The 19,680-nt window shown below is 39.0% G+C and overlaps 1 protein-coding gene across 1 annotated transcript; it reads right to left on the bottom strand.

The window, feature by feature from the left end:
• Positions 1 to 497: 497 nt before the first annotated feature.
• On the bottom strand, positions 498 to 9,696 carry TLR3 (toll like receptor 3). Its single transcript, XM_007466549.1, is given in 8 exon segments — positions 498 to 938; positions 1,170 to 3,022; positions 5,397 to 5,588; positions 7,107 to 7,558; positions 8,320 to 8,331; positions 8,334 to 8,411; positions 9,647 to 9,660; positions 9,662 to 9,696. Coding segments are annotated over 8 exon segments (2,865 nt in total). The 3' UTR covers positions 498 to 709.
• Positions 9,697 to 19,680: the final 9,984 nt, after the last annotated feature.

Raw genomic sequence — 19,680 nt, 5'->3', positions numbered from 1 at the left:
TTCCGCAAAGCCAATCTACGAATTAACCTTTAGGAAAGAAGCCTTCCTGCAATACTTCTAAGTAAAAGAATAGTGTCTTCTAACGCCTCATATAGCAGAATCCCAAATATCAGGAAACATAAGTATTTATTAAAATATTTATTTATTAAGTAATCGAAATGAAGTGCAAACATTTTCTGTCCTGAGTATGTATATTAGAATGGTATTTAACAAAATCAACACTGTGACAGGCGCCACTAAAATACAAAATTTTCAGTTGAAAAATTGCTGTAATTCAGCTTTTAAAAATATGGCTGTGTATTTTACTCTTTCACAATTGAAATAGCATTGTACCCATAAAAGTGATATTTTATTCTGAGTGCATCCAGAAAAAAAACCAAATATAATTATCACAAACACTCAGATACCTCTAACTTTTCTTTAAATGAGGAATACTTTAAAACTTTGTTTTGATAGGCCTCAGTAACCCAATTGTGTATTCATTAGTAAAGGATATTCTTGTCTGTTCATTTTGGGTCCAATTAACTCGATTGGTAATGAAAGGCCTGAAATAAGGGAGATATATCTCCATAGAAGAGAGATACTTGTAGTATTCTTATTTATAAATATGAATGAACAGATTTACATTATTGTCAAGTAAAATGTAAGTTTACCATGAGCCTTTTTTAAATTAGGAAAGTTACTCCTTTAATTTAGTCTTTAAGTAAATTTAATGTACTGAATTTCTGGAACCAAGTGCTACTTGCAATTTATGATGAAAGGCATTTACCCGTTCTTTCTGAACCGGCCAGTTCAAGATGCAGTGAGATTTAAACATCGCTCTTCGCAAACAGAGCGCATGATTCAGTTTATAATCCGGAATATCCTCAAGAAAGATCAATATAATGGAATCCAGATTTTGTTCAATAGCTTGCTGAACTGCGTGGTACACCTTGAATCTAAGTTAAAAAAAATAACTGAATTAAGGTATATACCAATATGCAGTTTTTAACAGCCCAAAGCTCTAAAATTAACATTTCCCTTGTAATTAACTTTAATCTGTCACTAAAAATCAGGTTACATTTCTTCTTAATTTTATTTTTAAAATACTTTGAGTAATAATGTTAGTAATATTTAAAAGCTCAATTTAAAAATGAGAATATACTTCAGATTTCAGAGTGTTCACCTACCTTTTGCATAATGGATCTTTCAGCAGATTCTGTGTTATAACAAAAATAATTTTTCTGCTCCTTCTGATGCTATTAACAATTGCTTCAAGTTCAAGGACACCTGCCTTAAAATCTCTTTCTTCAAGACAAAATCTGAGTGTATGATCTTCTTCTTCCATTGGGGAGAAGTGTTCCCAGACCCAATCCCTATCTTTATAGGCATGAATTATATATGCCGCATATTCAAACTGTTCTGGCTGTCTGTCTATTTCTTTGAAACCAAGAACTCGATGCACTGAAACATTCCAATAAAAAGATATCTTCCAGCCTTCAAAATGGATGAGGAGTACAATAAGGATAAAAATCAATAGGATACTGGTATTTATCATGAAAAGGAGTTCAAATGGGGCACTGTCTTTGCAGGGTGATATATCAAACAGCATCACTGGGAAACCACGATATTGAGGTGGAGTGTTGCAGAGGTAACGGCTTGATAGTTCAGAGATGTTGGTATGGCTATTATTAATCCAAGTAACAAACCAGGCAATGCTTTCACATGTACAATCAAATGGATTAAAGCTCATATCTAAATTACTCAGGTTCTTGAATGCTGGCCCAAAAACGTTCTTTTCAACAGATGTTATGAGATTCTTCTGAAGGCTTAATGACTTTAGCAACACTTGATTATCAAAGACAGATGGTGGAAGGATATTTAAATTATTCAGTCCTAAATTGATGCTCTTCAATTCATGTAAGTCCTTGAAGACTTCTGCTGGGACCTCATCAAAGCCATTAGACTCTAAGTTAAGGATGTGGAGGTGAGAAAGGCCCTTCAGAAAATGAACAGGACCGCCAGGGTTTGCATGCTTCCAGAGGCGAGCTAAGTTGTTATGCTGCAAATCCAGAATTTCTAGTTTCTCAAGACCCTTCAACAGTTCATCATTTATGTTGGCTATGTTGTTGTTGCTTAGATCCAGAATGGTCAGGTTAGGAAGAGGGTGAAAAGGTGAAGGGGAGCTATCCACATTTTTAAGGGTCACCCTTCGGAGCATCAGTCGTTGAAGGCTTGGAACCAAGGCAAAAGAGTTGCTAGTCAGCTCTAGGTATTTGTTGTAGGAAAGGTAGATTTCAACAATATTTTCTAGACCTCTCCATTCCTGGCCTGTGAGTTCTTGCCCAATTTCATTAAGGCCAAGGTCAAGTACATTTAGGTGGCCCAACCAAGAAAAAGCACCACTCTCTATTTTTGAGATTTTATTTTTGGTTAGGTTGAGTATGAGCAGAGGAGAACCAGCGAGTGATAAAAACGTTTCATTTGTTAAAGTTCGCAAACTTGAAAAGGAGTTGGATAGACTTAAACATCTCAGCCTTGTCAATCCCGTGAAAGTATTGTTTTTTATGCCTGGAAGGGTGTTATCTTCCATACTGAGATACTCCAAAAATTGTAGCCACTGAAAGGAAAAATCATCAATCTTGGGAAGTGAAGCCAGGGAAATGCTTTGTTTAGTAAAAGATCGTCTCAAATTCAGGTATCTCACATTGGAAAGCCCATAAAAAGAGCGAGAAGACAGATGTTCTATATTATTATACTCCAGAAAGAGATACTCTAGATGTGGAAGCCAAGCAAAGGAATCATTACCAATCACACTTAAGCTGTTATGGGAAAGATCGAGCATTGTGAGATTTGTCTGCTTCAGCCCAACAAAAGTCGTGTTGCTGGTTGTGTACAGCTGGTTGTTGCTCAGGGACAGATTCTGAATGCTTGTGTTTGATAATTCCAAGCAGAGCTCTTCTATGAGACTGGGGCTCAGTTTGGCATTGTTCAGAGAGAAGCCAAATAATTTTCCAATTGCATGAAAACACCCTGGAGAGAACTAAGAGTGGGACAGAAAAAGAGGTTAATAACCAAAACACAACGAGTCTGTATGACCCTTGAAAAACAGGCATATTCTCTACTCCATCCCCTTTCCTCTTTCACCGCCTTCTCCGGGTTTTCTCTCCATCCCTCTGTCTCCCAGCTCCTTCCTCTGCACCATCACCCACCTCCTGCTCCAGCCCTTGCCTCGCCTGGTCACTGGTAACTCAGCATCCATGTATCAGCTTAGATGCCACTTCTTCAGAGGGTCTTCCCTGATCTCCAGGCTAAGTTAAGTCTCCTGGTACTTTTACTTCATCACACTGAGTATTACTGTAATTAATAAACTACTTGTAAAGTCACCTCTGGGGCAGATCCTGTTTCCCTCTTCGTGACCACTGCTCTCAGTGAACATTCTGGAATGAATGGGTGGATTTTACTATGAAACATTGACATGCACTTTCCTTTCTATGACTCTGAGCTCCAGCGATCCTCTCTGTCTTCCCACCAAGGTTTTCTCCTGACTATTTCATTACCGTGTTTCCAGCTCCCTTCCGCTCTGCCCCCCAGTCCCTCACTAGAAGCCTTGGCTGCTATGAGACTCAGCGCTGGAGCAAGAGAGCAAGAGGAAGGAGGGAGGGGATCCAGAGAGGAGGTCAAGTCTCCTGGGAGAGCAAAGAGGCTCTGATTTCTACTGTGTCACTTGTGAGATGTTAGGGCCAATGGATGGCATGAGAGAAATGTGGAAGAAAGTGAGTCAAAATACAAAGCAGGAAATGATTAGATTAATTATGGTAAATCTATAGGATAGGATTATTTTGCAGTCACTAAAATTAAGCTTGTGAATAATTCTTAATGACATGGAGGATATTCATGTTATGATATTACTTTTAAAAGGCAGGATACACCATCATTCTCAGAGAGGCAGCACAGCTGCTAAGAGCGTGGGGCCCTGGTCTAACACTGCCAGAAACCCAGCTCTGTCACCAATCCATCACCTGTGAGGCTATGGACAGGTTCCTTAATCTTTCTTCATCTCAATTTACTCCTGTGTAAAACGATGATAAGCGTAAGTTGGTTACAGGACTAGACAAAATTGTATTAAAAAAGAACTTGTCACAGTGTTGGCCACACAGTTAAGTACTCTATGAATTTCAGTTGCTGTTGTTTTTTCTTTTATTACACGGAGAAAAGCTGGAGACAAACATACCCAAATGTTAACATTGGTTGTCCTGGGACTATGAGCTTTTGGATGATTTTTATTTTTCTCCTCATTACTTATATATTTTACATTTATTTATATATTTCTACAATAAATGTTCTAACCAACAAAAAAAATGCTGTTCAAAAATGAACCTGAGTAGCTTGCATAAAATATTTAATTATTATTTCAGGATAATTTCATTCACAGTCTATTTTTTAATCTGAAAATTAATATAGCTTTAAAAATCTGATTTTGTTTAGAATTCCCAATATTCTTATTCTTGGCTTGTAAAGGAATAAAACACAGACACACCTGTATGCAAAACTAATTAACAAATTGAAGATCACGGACCCAAAAAGAGAAGGTTAGGTTTACTCCATTATATAGGAAGGTGTTTGTAAAAATATAATGCTAGTTATTGTTTATCGAGCAGTTACCTATAATGCCAGGCACTGTGCTAAATTCTTTGCCACATAAGCCTATGGGGAAGTGTTATTATTATACCAATTTTTAAACTAGGGAACTGGAGCAGAGAGAACTTGAATAATTTGCCCGATTGCACAATTATTAACAGATAAAGGCCAGATAGGGAGTCAGCTAACCCAACTCTAAAGCCTGTGCTTTTAACCGTCATACACTATTTTAATTCTTCCAGGGATTTTGCACAATAGATAGTATTATTTCCACTTTACAGGCAAGGAAACTAGACCCAGAGAGCTTAAGTTCCCCAAGGCCAAAGTCCAGGCCTGTATTGGATCAAGGATTTTAACCCACTTCTGTTTGACAGCAGAGCTCCAGCTCCAAATTGCTACCAAACTCCCTTTCTTGTGAGGATGACATCAATGGCCCTAAGCAGTAAGTGTGAAGGATTTCTAGAAGACGTGACAAAGGTTATCACCTCTTTCTCTATCTCTACCTTTAGATTCTTACCCACGTGACACAATTAGGGACTGCCCACACTTAAAAGTACAACACAAATTTTTTTTTTTTTTTTTTTTTGCTGTGGCTTATCCCAATGCGGAGCACAGGCTCCGGACGCGCAGGCCCAGCGGCCACAGCTCACGGGCCCAGACGCTCCGCGGCATGTGGGATCCTCCCGGACCAGGGCACGAGCCCGCGTCCCCTGCATCGGCAGGCGGACTCCCAACCACTGCGCCACCAGGGAAGCCCCACAAAATTTTTTTCTTACCTCTTTTATTTGATTTGATGACAACTCTAATCTTTTTAAAGAAGAGTTGCCAAGGAAATCAAGTTCTTCACGTCTTAGTGCAGAAATTTTATTATTTGATAGTAGAAGCTCTTGGAGATTTTCCAGTTGCAGCTGAGTTCCTAATTTAGTAGATGATAAACCATTATGAGCTAGGTCTAATTTGATTAAATTCTGAGGGAGAAAAATATGTATATAAGTTACAGTCTTACCATGAAAAATAGTTCTTTTAAATGTACATGAACCTTAGAAATAACTGGACAGCAAAATGTCACATCTTTATTATTCTATAGAAAACTGACGGTAGGAGTAATAAAAAATCTTGGTTGTGATAGAAATACCATTGCTACAAAGACTAATTTCTTAATTCAAAGAATCACTTTATTTCCCTTACCAAAATAAAATGACTTCAGCTTATTTATTCGTGATGTAAGGAATATTCATAATAAGCATTTTTATTTACTTATTTATTTATAATAGGCATTTATTTGTCATGTAAGAAAGATTCATGTGGCTTATCAAACATAGTGTCATGCATCAACCTTGAAACTAAACAACAAAAAAAAGATGAAGAAATATTTTCTTAAGAAGCATGAGGAGAACGTTGCTGTTCATGAAAATTTTAAAAGATTTTCATATTGAGAAAGATTGGTAGTTATGTAAATTTTGCATCATGACTAGTACAGAATATTATTATTTTGTTTTGTCTGTGCTGTGGGATGTTTTGTCACTTTGTGCTACCTTTGAACATGTCAACTTCCACTCAGGTAAAATGTAAGGAAAAACTGATATATGTTAGGGCAATATCTTATGTAATGTCTATCAAAGAGCTTAAGACTTCTATTTATGTTTTAAAAATAAGAATAACATTTTGCGGGCAATTAACCGGATTTTGAGGTCTTTGTGCCCAAAGACATCATTTCATCTACATCAGAATCTAAGAAGACACAAGAAAGAATTTCAAATCCCTAAGCTAGCAAGCAAATCATTTTATAAGTGTTTCTAAGAATATTTAAATTTGTATATTATTCTTGGTATTTGAGGTTGAGGAATGCTCAGTTTTTTATAAGCCCACAAAATGAAGAAAACAGAGTTCTGAAAATAGCTTTGATATAAGAAAAACACTTAATAATTGCCTCAGATTTAAAGACACTAGCATATTTTTTCACAGATTTAAATTCAAGCAAAGTACTGACAAGAAAAAGGTGGTAGCTACTGAAAAGCAATGCTGTAGATGATTTCTTACATCAAAAGTATGTAACTTTTAGCTGAACAGTTGGCTTTACCATGCATCAATTTGTTAATTTTATTTAAATTAGAGTTTGGACTCGACATATGTTTTCATTATTGCAGGTACTAAATCAGCAGTGTGGAGAGTTTATTTGCCATTCTTCGTGGGATATTCTGACTCCTCTCTGGTCTCTACCTCTTGAATCTAAGTTCTATTTCTCGTGGAAGGATGCAAGAGAGGAAAGTTCTTTAAAATTACAGTATTTGCTCTCTTGAAAATATTTCCAATCATAATGGCCATATTTATGTGTGGAGCCCCCCCCTCCCATTTGGGTAGATCAGATTTCTTATTCGTCACCTTGATATTTAGACATGAAGTCTAAAGATGCATAAGTGACTTGAAAACAATATTCGATAACATATTTTTCGTTTCTTACATGGAAATATTCATTTCCATCTTACCTTCAGGTTTTTAAAGGGATTACTTTGAATCTTCTGGACTGAGTTGGACATTAGATGGAGTTCAGTCAAATTCATGCAGAAGATAAAGGTTTTATCAGAAAGCTGAGATAGCTCATTGTGCTGGAGGTTCAAAATTTCCAACAAAGGGAGACTTTGGCACAATTCTGGCTCCAGCTTTGAGATGGAGTTAAATCCTCCATCCAAGATAGTAAGTTGGCTATATCTTGTAAAATTGGCAGGTGGTAATCTTCTGAGTTGATTATGGGTAAGATTCAACACTGTTATGTTTGTTGGGAGGTCATCAGGTATTTGAGTCAACTTCAGATGACTGCAGTCAGCTATTTCACGTCTAACAGTACATTTGTTGGTAGAAGATGTACACAGTATCCAAAAGGGCAACAGTCCCCAAAAGGAGTAGATACGACAAAGCAAATCCCTGCTCATGATTTTGCCTTATAAAAGAAAAACATTAAAAGTAATGGGCAGCATTAATAACATGTGCTTCCATATACATTGGTTTATTACTTGTAATATATGTAACAAATGTGACTATATATGTCATATATGTAACAAATGTGATCTCATTACTCGTAACATTTATGATATACAAGTACTACATCAAATGGAAATAATTCAATCAGCACAAAAAAGGATCAAAAAACAAACTCGCTCCTCGCTTTTCACCTCCACCCCAGCTGCAACGTTCCAAGGTAAACCTCTTGACTGTTTCTACTGTGAATTCTCATGGTCACTTCCACAAACCTAAATAATATGCTTCTGTTTCTACTTCTTCATTTCTGGACCTTAAGTAGATTCTTCCTACCAAAAAGATGAGGAACTTAATTATACTATTTCCTCATCCTCTTCACGTTTTTCCTTAGTTATTTTTAAATTTCATTTAGCCTATTGTTACAATTAGATTGTAACAATCTATTGTTACAATCTATTGTTAATCTATTGTTCTTTATAGTTCTAAAGCCTATTCTGAAAACTCTTTCCAGTACCATAAGGGTACTACCTCTATTTACCAACTCACAGGCATAGTCCCCGAAATATATTCCCCTCCTTTGCCTAGGTGACATTTAACTCTTCTGGAAGGGCTGTAGCTAGAGATAAGAATTACTGAGAAGGATTAAGCCATTTACAAAACATGTAAGGACTGAAAGACATTCCCAGATATGAAGATACACTTCACCTGATGGAAGAGACTCACCAAATGCCAGGCAGGATGAGTGAAAAAGGAAAAAGACACAGACTCTTCTGAAACGTCAGAACTGAGATCATCCACCAGAAAAATCCTAAAACCTTTTAAGGAGAACATATAATCAATTACTTCCAGAGGAAAGGGATCCTGATTGCCACAAAACTTTTCATCAGCAACATAAGCCACTAGAAAACAATAGGGCTAAGCTTTCAAAACGTACAGGGGGAATAATTTTGAACCCCCAATTTCATATGAGGCTGAACAATTAAAGATAAGGGGAAGAAGCATTTTGAGATGTGCACAGACTCAGTAAGCTTATAAGTAGGCAATCTGCGTGAACAAGTCATTCTAGAATGTGCTACAGTAAAACAAACAAACAAAAAAAGTGAGAGAACGAAATTAGAGTGAACAGTTGATGTTTCATGAAACGTAACAGAAACAAAGGAAGTTAAAAAGAGATGAAAAGTAGATTCACTGGGCCTTGCAATTTTGGAAAACCTAGGATTACACATTTCTTTGTCCAAGTAAAAGACAATATTGCATCATGTTTGGGACCTGGCGTCTGCCGCCAGGGTGCTTAATCATTATTTGCAGTTTGGCTTGTACAGTTTGGTTTGTAAATTCACAATATTTTTTCCCCTAAATTTATGCAGGCGCATCTACCTGCAGACACACACTAACACATAATCCTACTGTAAAGTTGGGAGCCAGCTTCCTGAAACCAGTACCGCCCGAGGCCGACCAGCCCATATTTGCTCATTTCTGACCTTCCTACACACCTGAAGATCTTTCCATGTCTCATCTTCTTCCGTTTTCCTTTACAAGGCCAGAGAAAGCCATTTTCTTACTCCTAGGAATACCTGAAGTGTTTTCTCCTTGTCAAGCCCATTATAAAATGCCAGCCCCTGTCTCCTCTCCAGCCAAGAAAACTGAGAAAAGGAGATAAGCTCTTTAAAGCTCACAGGGCTCTGCATCTTTAAGACAAAGATGTGATTTTTTTAAAAAGGCTGTTGCCGAATGATTTCCATCGCTTACCTAATGTGCCTTCCCAGTTACAGAACACTACAAAGGAAAAAAAAAAAATACTGCATAAAACGTTTTATCATGTTAATGAGAAACTGTTGCTGTTCCTTGTCTTCTAGGTTGTGATACAAGCCTATATTCACACCTATATTCTCTCCCCTTTTTCTACTCTCCATGTTGAATGATTCTGACTCGATCTCAAGCACCAGACCCAAGAAAGATCAAAGAATGCTAAAGCCAACAAGCATTCTAGCTGTACCCAACATGAGAGATCCTATCCCAGGAAGAATTTAATATACACACCTTCACTTACTCTGACGGCAGCTGACCGTTTTTTGTTAGTCCAAATCCAGTCGTTTTCATCTGGGAAGTGAGGAAGTTTGCTGCAATCTGGAAAGTGAAACTAAAAGTTTAAAAAAAACCAAAAACCTCCTTTTCTCCTTGGTACATTCTAAGAAAGGCAAAGGAAAAAAAATCACAGTCTCAGCAAGAGGTAATTTAAATTGTTTCTTAAAAATGTCTTGTTTTTTCTTCTTCTGTACAGTCCCTTGGGTTTTATTAAGAGGGTCACAGATTTAGCAACAGAGACAGTTGAAAGAATTAAGACCTCGCCCCTTGATGTGGGCAGGGCTCTAGAGGTTAATGAATATCTAACTGGGAGCGAATTCCTCTATTTTTTTTTTTAAACCAAAGCCTGATTCATGGCGGTCAGAATTGGTTAGAGGGACAGAAAAAAAACTCAGTCCCTAATCAAAGCTAAGCACTTTCACTTCTCTTATCTCACTTTATCTTCTTAGCAGCTTTGTAAGACAAATAATGCAGAAATTAACCTTTTGATCAAAGAGACCAAGTTTCACAGCAGAGAAAGAGCTGGGCTTGGCAAAGCCAGGAGCCAGTCCTAACACATGCTGCTCCACTTTACATGGTCAGAATCTGTTAGGGAACAAATTGATAAGCCTGGAGAAAGTTCAGATTCACTATTTAGTTATCAATTAGCTTTGCTGACTTCAACTAGTGTAAGGAACATGCTTGCCAAAAAAGTAACACGTAAAAAAAAAAATTAATTAAAAAATTTTTAAAAAGTAACACGTTTTCATTGTTGATATAACATCATAGGATAACTATAATGTTATACAGTAAAATATAACAATTGGCAGGAACTGTAGAGATCACTGAATCCAGCTTCCTTGTTTGAGAAGTGAGGAAAACGAAACAGAGCTAGGTGAGGGATTTGCCTGAGGACATACCGCAAGTTGCCTTAATGCTTTATACAAGTAAAGTAAGAAAACAGCCTGGAACAGTTGAAACGTGTCATTAGCTTGACTTCACTGCAGAATTGAGAGCAAGAAGTTAGCTGGTATCAGGGTGCAAAATGCCCTTTCCTGGGCTCCAGCCTTAGCTGGACCACCTTGTGTTTACACTTTTCTGATTCTGCCGTCACATCTATGATATAATGGCATAAGCAGTCAAACGACTGTCCCCCACATCTACCCATTGGGATGTGCAGTAAAACGTTACTACTATTCAAAAGGTTTCTTCTCTGTGAGTCCCTGAAGGCAGGACAGGGTGTGCTCTTTGTGTGTGACTCTCTGGCCAGTCTTCCACGGTAGGCTGTCACTTTGGGCTCCAATGAACCAGGCTGCTCTTCAGTATTCAGACCCTTGTGTGGTCTCCACATTGACCCTGGACTTGACCACGTGACTAGCTTTGGCCAACGGGATATTAGTAAGCATGCAGCAAGCCAAGGCTGGATAAGTATTTGCATATTAGGACTGTCCCTCATCCTCTCAGAACCCAGTCGCTGTGTGGTGAGATGCCCAGCCTAGCCTTGTGCAAGGCAACACAGAGGAGAACCAAGGGTCTAGCCAATAGCTCCAACTGAGCACCCAGAAGACAGCCATTGAGTAAGCCATATTGGGAGTGGATTTTCCAATCCCAGTTGAGTCACCCCATCTGATATCCCATGGAGCAGAGATGAGCTGTCCCCACAAGTCCTGCCAAAATTCCAGAGGAGTAAACCAAAAAATGACTCAAGTCATTCCCCCCACAACCCTACACACCCATCTCTTATGCCTTAGGACTTCTTGTAAATATCAGGTTTTCCATAATGTTGGTTGAACTAAAGAATGGCTTCCAAAAAATAATTTTTATTGGTAGTCTCATAGTGCAATAATCAGTTTAGGCATAATACCAGTTCTCATCCAGATATTAATAGTCCTCAATTCATGTTGGCTTCTAAATACAACACATGTCAGTTTCTTTCCAGTGTATATTTCTTAATTATGCGTTAACTTACTTAGCTATTATGGTGGTAGGTGCTACAGTGAAAAAGTTTATTTTTCCCTTTTTAAGAGAATTAAATCAAAACTATGATATATGTCCATGTGTGGACTCGAAACAACAAGAACAAACAAACAAAACAGAAACAGACTCATAGATACAGAGAACAAACTGGTAGTTGCCAGACAGCGGAAGGCGGGAGAACAGATGAAGAAGGTGAAGCGGATGAAGTACAAACTTCCAGCTACAAAATAAATAAGTCACCGGTGTGTACTGTACAGCATAAGGAACACAGTCAATACTCTTGGAACAAGTTTGCATGGTGACAGATGGTAACTAGACTTATTGTGCTGATCATAATGTATAAAAATATTGAATCACTATGTTGTACACCTGAAACTAATATAATACTGTTTGTTAACTATGACTCCAAAACAGACAAACAAAAACTTCCCATGGGTTTACAATGTGATGAGTATGTTATGGACCTAGATAAACAGTTACATTTCCCTCAGAGCATCAGATAGACCGTCATCTTGAACTGTGCTGACCCGTCTCCCTTCACAGCCACCATTCAGAAAGGACAGGGTCCTGCTCTGAACTGTCTGAAATTCCAGAAGGCGTCTCTTTTTCTTTTTCCTTTGTGAACTCTCTCTCTAAAGTAAAGGTGCAGTTCCTCTTGCCAGTGTCATTTCCATTTCTGCTCACTGAGCTTCAGCTGGTTTAAATTAAGTTCGTTGTCAACCAGACAACAAACTCAGCAAGAACTTTAACCACTGTGCCCCTCCTGTTACTCTCACTCATGTCCACTGAGCAGGACTGAGCTTGAACTTCCCTCTGAAAAAGAAACCAACATTTGACACACAGAGCTTCTAGCTTAACTTGAGCTTTTCCTTATTTTTTATGTTTCTGGAGTTTTATGTGGTAGATGAAGAGTGGTGCTATCTTCCTCTCTCTTGTAAAGCTGGGAGGTGGGTTCGTGCGAACGGGTCTCACTCTCCTTCACTGACAGTCTCAGGATACGGTGAAGGTCTCTTCAATCTCTATGCCTTAAATTTGGAATTCATTTATTAACATGAAAAATAAAATTCCAGGTCCAGTGGTTAACACTCCACACTTCCACTGCAGGAAGCATGGGTTCGATCCCCGGTCAGGGAACTAAGATCCTGCATGCCGCGTGGCGCGGCAAAAAATAAACAAAATAGAATAAAATAAAATTCCAGACCAAACTTCACTATCATCCTACTTTCTTTCTATTTATTTATTTACTTTCAACTTGGACATTTTCCCAGTATTTATTATGAGTAAATTGGCCTCCTGGAATTGTTCTACAGAGTCACGATTAAATAAATAACCCTTGTGGTGATACCCCTGTCTATATGAGGAGCAGCTTGATTTCAAATCAAAATCTGCTGTTAAGAGCATTTGCCCTTGTTATTCTTACTTTTTTCCCTCTTTTAAAATCGGAGTGGGGCTTCCCTGGTGGCGCAGTGGTTGAGAGTCCGCCTGCCAATGCAGGGGACACGGGTTCGTGCCCCGGTCCGGGAAGATCCCACATGCCGCGGAGCGGCTGGGCCCGTGAGCCATGGCCACTGAGCCTGCGCGTCCGGAGCCTGTGCTCCGTAACAGGAGAGGCCACAACAGTGAGAGGCCCGTGTACCGCAAAAAAAAAAAAAAAAAAAAAAAAAAAAAAAAAAAAAAACAAATAAAATCGGAGTATAGTTGATATACAATATGATATCATCCTACACTTTAAATATCCTAATTAAATTTGAATGAACTGATGCCTACTGGGCATCCAGTGAATGGAGTCATAAATGTCAAACAAAGCCATTAACAGTCACACTTAACACAAAGAAGTTCAAAGTATCAAAAGCAACTAATAGGGCTTCCCTGGTGGCGCAGTGGTTGAGGGTCCCCCTGCCGATGCAGGGGACACGGGTTTGTGCCCTGGTTTGGGAGGATCCCACGTGCCGTGGAGAGGCTAGGCCCATGAGCCATGGCCGCTGGGCCTGCGCATCCAGAACCTGTGCTCCACAACAGGAGAGGCCGCAACAGTGAGAGGCCCACGTACCACAAAAAAAAAAAAAAAAAAAAAAAAAGCAACTAATAACTTACTGTAATCAGATTAAACTGGTCATTGGTGACAGTTTAATGGTCATGCAGGTTGATGTCCATTTTATAATGCAAATTTTGAATCAACACAGAAAATTAAAGAGAGCATCCAGTGTTGAAAATGATAGGCAGTTGCTTTTGAACATGCTTCTTGCTTTTCTCCTAACAGGAAGCTGTATCTGTATCTGGGATGAATTATAATAAGAATATGAGAACTGGTCCTTAAAAATGAGAAGTAAATGTGGAAGGGAGGTGGGGAGGGGGAGGTTTACTAGGCTAAAAATTTGGAGAAAAAGTACATAAACCTAGTGAAATTCAGAAAGTTGTAAGCTAGAGTTTACAGCCTGTATAAAATGTTAATCTTATGCTTTACTTTACCTAGAAATAGGCCTATATAAGAGCTGAATGTACACTTTAACATCAATACCATTTCAAAAGAAATGGTAACATTTCTTTCTGTTTAAATTACCTGTGGTACAGTGGCCTGGAGTGTGAAAGGCCCACAAGGGAAATGAATAAGTTCTTTAAGAAGAGGAGCTGACCGACCCCTGGCCAGGGCCTCAAAACTGGGTCCAGAGAGCATTTTTTAAAGCTATATTACAATTGACCCCTTGATGTCTTGACGTTAGTTTTGAGTTCAGTTTTGGGGGGATATTTGAGGGCCCTAAATACAATAATAGAGGAGACTTCTAGAGATTGGGCATAATTTGCCCTAAACTGAATAGAAAACAATTTATCATGAGAGTAGAAAGGAAGAAAAGAAGTATAAGAAAGAAATCAAAGAGGAAATAAAAAAATACCTAGAAACAAATGACAACGAAAACACGACAACACAAAACCTATGGGATTCAGCAAAAGCAGTTCTAAGAGGGAAGTTTATAGCAATACAATCTTACCTCAAGAAACAAGAGACATCTCAAATAAACAACCTAACCTTACACCTAAAGCAATTAGAGAAAGAAGAACAAAAAACCCCAAAGTTAGCGGAAGGAAAGAAATCATAAAGATCAGATCAGAAATAAAGGAAAAAGAAATGAAGGAAACGATAGCAAAGATCAATAAAACAAAAAGCTGGTTCTTTGAGAAGATAAAATTGATAAACCATTAGCCAGACCCACCAAGAAAAAAAGGGAGAGGACTCAAATCAATAGAATTAGAAATGAAAAAGGAGAAGTAACAACTGACACTGCAGAAATACAAAGGATCATGAGAGATTATTACAGGCAACTATATGCCAATAAAATGGACAACCTGGAAGAAATGGACAAATTCTTAGAAATGCACAACCTTCCAAGGCTGAACCGGGAAGAAATAGAAAATGTAAACAGACCAATCACAAGCACTGAAATTGAAACTGTGATTAAAAATCTTCCAAAAAACAAAAGCCCAGGACAAGATGGCTTCACAGGCAAATTCTATCAAACATTTAGAGAAGAGCTAACACCTATCTTTCTCAAACTCTTCCAAAATATAGCAGAGGGAGGAACACTCCTCAACTCATTCTGCGAGGCCACCATCACCCTGATACCAAAACCAGACAAAGATGTCACAAAGAAAGAAAACTACAGGCTTTGATGAACATAGATGCAAAAATCCTCAACAAAATACTAGTGAACAGAATCCAGCAGCTCATTAAAAGGATCATACACCATGATCAAGTGGGGTTTACCCCAGGAATGCAAGGATTCTTCAATGTACACAAATCAATTGATGTGATACACCATGTTAACAAGTTGAAGGAGAAAAATCATATGATCATCTCAATAGATGCAGAAAAAGCTTTCCACAAAATTCAACACCCATTTATAATAAAAACCCTCCAGAAAGTAGGCATAGAGGGAACTTACCTCAACATAATAAAGGCCATATATGACAAACCCACAGCCAACATCGTTCTCAATGGTGAACAACTGAAACCATTTCCACTAAGATCAGGAACAAGACAAGGTTGCCCACTCTCACCTTTATTATTCAACATAGTTTGGGAAGTTTTACCCACAGCAATCAGAGAAGAAAAAGAAATAAAAGGAATCCAAATCGGAAAAGAAGAAGTAAAGTTGTCACTATTTGCTGATGACATGATACTATACATAGAGAATTGAATCCAAATCGGAAAAGAAGAAGTAAAGCTGTCACTGTTTGCAGATGACATGATACTATACATAGAGAATCCTAAAGATGCTACCAGAAAACTACTAGAGCTAATCAATGAATTTGGTAAAGTAGCAGGATACAAAATTAATGCACAGAAATCTCTTGCATTCCTATACACTGATGATGAAAAATCTGAAAGAGAAATTAAGGAAACATTCCCATTCACCATTTTAACCTGCCGATGCAGGGGACACGGGTTCGTGCCCCGGTCCGGGAAGATCCCTCATGCCACGGAGCAGCTAGGCCCGTGAGCCATGGCTGCTGAGCCTGCACGTCCGGAGCCTGTGCTCTGCAAAGGGAGAGGCCACCGCAGTGAGAGGACCGCGCACGGCAATGAAGAGTAGCCCCCCACAAACTCTTAGAGGAAAACATAGGCAGAACACTCTATGACATAAATCACAGCAAGATCCTTTTTGACCCACCTCCTAGAGAAATGGAAATAGAAACAAAAATAAACAAATGGGACCTAATAAAACTTAAAAGCTTTTGCACAACAAAAGAAACCATAAACAAGATGAAAAGACAACTCTCAGAATGGGAGAAAATATTTGCAAATGAAGCAACTGGCAAAGGACTAATCTCCAAAATTTACAAGCAGCTCATGCAGCTCAATATTCAAAAAACAAACAACCAATCCAAAAATGGGCAGAAGACCTAAATAGACATTTCTCCAAAGAAGATATACAGATTGCCAACAAACACACAAAAGGATGCTCAACATCACTAATCATTAGAGAAATGCAGCTCAAAACTACAATGAGATATCCCCTCACACCAGTCAGAATGGCCAACATCAGAAAATCTACAAACAATAAATGCTGGAGAAGGTGTGGAGAAAAGGGAACCCTCTTGCACTGTTGGTGGGAATGTAAATTGATACAGCCACTATGGAGAACAGTATGGAGGTTCCTTAAAAAAATAAAAATAGGACTACCATATGACCCAGCAATCCCACTACCGGGCATATACCCTGAGAAAATCATCATTCAAAAAGAGTCATGTACCACAATGTTCATTGCAACTCTATTTACAATAGCCAGGACATGGAAGCAACCTAAATGTCCATCAACGGATGAATGGATAAAGAAGATGTGGCACATATATATAATGGAATATTACTCAGCCGTAAAAAGAAACAAAACTGAGTTACTTGTAGTGAGATGGATGGACCTAGAGTCTGTCATACAGAGTGAAGTAAGACAGAAAGAGAAAAACAAATACTGTATGTTAACACATATATATGGAATCTAAAGGAAAAAAATGGTTATGAAGGACCTAGGGGCAGGACAGGAATAAAGACACAGATGTAGAGAACGGACTTGAGGACACGGGGAGGGGGAGGGGACAGCTGGGACGAAGTGAGAGAGTGGCATGGACATATACTACCAAAATAGCTAGCTAGTGGGAAGCAGCCACATGGCACAGCGAGATCAGCTCAGTGCTTTGTGACCACCTAGAGGGCTGGGATAGGGAGGGTGGAAGGGAGACGCAAGAGGGAGGAGATATGGGGATACATGTATATATATATATAGCTGATTCACTTTGTTATACAGCAGCAACTAACACAACATTGTAAAGCAATTATACTCCCATAAAGATGTTAAAAAAAAAAAGAAAAGAAGTACAAAGAGTCTTGGTGGCCAGCCCATCACCAAGTTCCTCATTTATACGGTATCAGCCAAGAAAACAGAACTGAAATTTCTGGAGTCTCTAAAAATATCTTGGTGGAGTTAAAGAGTGTGTTAAAATATGAGTTGTAATTTTTGTGACAATAATATCTTGGTGTATTTCTTTGGTCAAGGTGGGAGGTCTGGCAGTTACATTGTTGGAGGGTATAAATTAATCATTTAGGAAGGTATATGTAAAGGTTAATGGTATTTGTTTATAACCAAAGGGAAGGGGTGGTCAGAATGCAGAGTGGGGGTTCATGGTGGAAAGCTGGGAGAGGGAGTAAGAGAAGGCACTGGAAAGTGGGAGGCCTCTCCCCAGGAAGTCGAGGGTTGGACTAATAATTTTCATTTATATTTAGAATGGCACAGTTAGTAGTAACCTTGATAAGTTTTCCCTTTAGGCATATGGGAGTGTAGGGGTTTTGGCAGCGAGCAAGGTGTATACGAGGATCCTGCAGTGAGCAGACAGTGAGCTCAGGAACTGTAATAGGATCTCTAGTATCAGAGGAAGAAAGCAATCAATGTCCCATGTCCAATTTGTGGGCACCTTAGAGAGGTTAGCCATGGCAATGATCTGAGAGTCCAGGATGAAGTTATATCTGTGGTGGAGAGCAATGTTATCTTTAGCAGCAAGCTCCTGGGCCAGGGCAATGCTGTCTTGGATGTGGGACCAGGATATCCCTCCCACATGGACACCCACTTGGGTTGATGTAGGTCATGATTTTGTGACCATACGGTATCATAACAAGGTTGAACCCCTCATAGAATTTGAAGGCAATGGTGGGCCTGGGAGCTTGTAAATATCTTTTAAATCAAGGGGGCGCTCTGGGTGCATCACAGCTAGCAAAAGTGATGCCAGTATTGGTGATCTTTTGTAATTGGACCAAAGCTTTGGAACCTAACTGGCAATTGCACAATTACTATCCTAATTAAGGGTGGCTGAATCTAAAAGCTCCCAATAATCCAAGGTTTTGCCCAGATAGATGATGAGAGACTTTACTGCAAATAGGATTTAAATCCAATGGCCTGATTTGGATGCACGTGGTTAACAGGGTGTCAGGTGCTTAGGCAACTGAAATATCCTTGTCTGATGCTGGAGCTTCAGCCTTAGTCTGTTGGCAGGTGCTCTAATTTAGCCAAAGACTAGGTGCCCTCTGCCTCCGCTGTCAGTTTGGTCGGTGATGGGCAAGCTAGTGAGGTCTTTGGGCTAAACTGGATGGCAAGGGGGCATCAGAATTCATCATATATGGTTGAAACAAGGGCTTACTTGGAAGGCTTAGGCCTCCAGATCGCAAACTAATGAAAACTCTGAGACCAGTTGTTACAAGACCAGCAGCCAACCGGATGGTGTGCAGCTGCACTCGACAGTCTTCTGTTGCCTGGTGGATTTCCCCTGGCAAATATTCTTACCAAAGAGGGTTTTTCTATTTGTATTATTATGGATATGATGTTGATTCCATTATTATCTCTGAAAGTGATTTTCATTTACTAAGTGGAGTTTCCTATCTCCCTTCTGGGTAGTTCACTCTATTGAGGGCCTGGCCCTGGAAGACTAATTTTAATTTCCTAGCGAGGATCACAGGGAGAGCCAGATTAATGATCTACCTCTTATAACCTGAATATAGAGGAAGGTTTTAGGTGGTGGAAGTTTAGGCTCTAGTGGCTCTTATATCAGATGGACAGGTGTCTTGGCCCAGGGAACAATCTACGGTATAATGGATCCCAGGAGAGTATATGTACCCTTGATCTGGCCTCAGCCCACATGGGCTGGGAGCAGGATAGAAAATCTGTAAAAATAGGGTGAAACATTATTAAAGGGCCTCATATATAAGTCTGTATACTTGGAGGAGAGACACATCGTCCTTTAAATACAGGAAAGGGTGACGGGAAAGTTTTTTAAAGTTAGCGTGAAATGTGAGTCAACCGAGGGGCTTTGAGTTAAGAGAGATTAAGGCCTAGGGAAAGGTGGAGACCTATTTAATGGTTTATTTGTAATTTTGTAACTTAAACAGAAGTTCTTGAGGAGTCCATTAGTCTTTTCAATTTAACCTGTTAGGAGGGGCCTGTAAGTTCTGTTCAGTGCCTTTTACAGAAGGCATTATAGCACAACACTTTGTTTTGAGAAGTG

The sequence above is a fragment of the Lipotes vexillifer genome, unplaced genomic scaffold (assembly GCF_000442215.2).
Source record: "Lipotes vexillifer unplaced genomic scaffold, Lipotes_vexillifer_v1.1 scaffold951, whole genome shotgun sequence".
NCBI lineage: Eukaryota > Metazoa > Chordata > Mammalia > Artiodactyla > Lipotidae > Lipotes > Lipotes vexillifer.
Note: the sequence above shows the minus strand (reverse complement) of the source record. Positions and strands in the feature narration are given on the sequence as shown.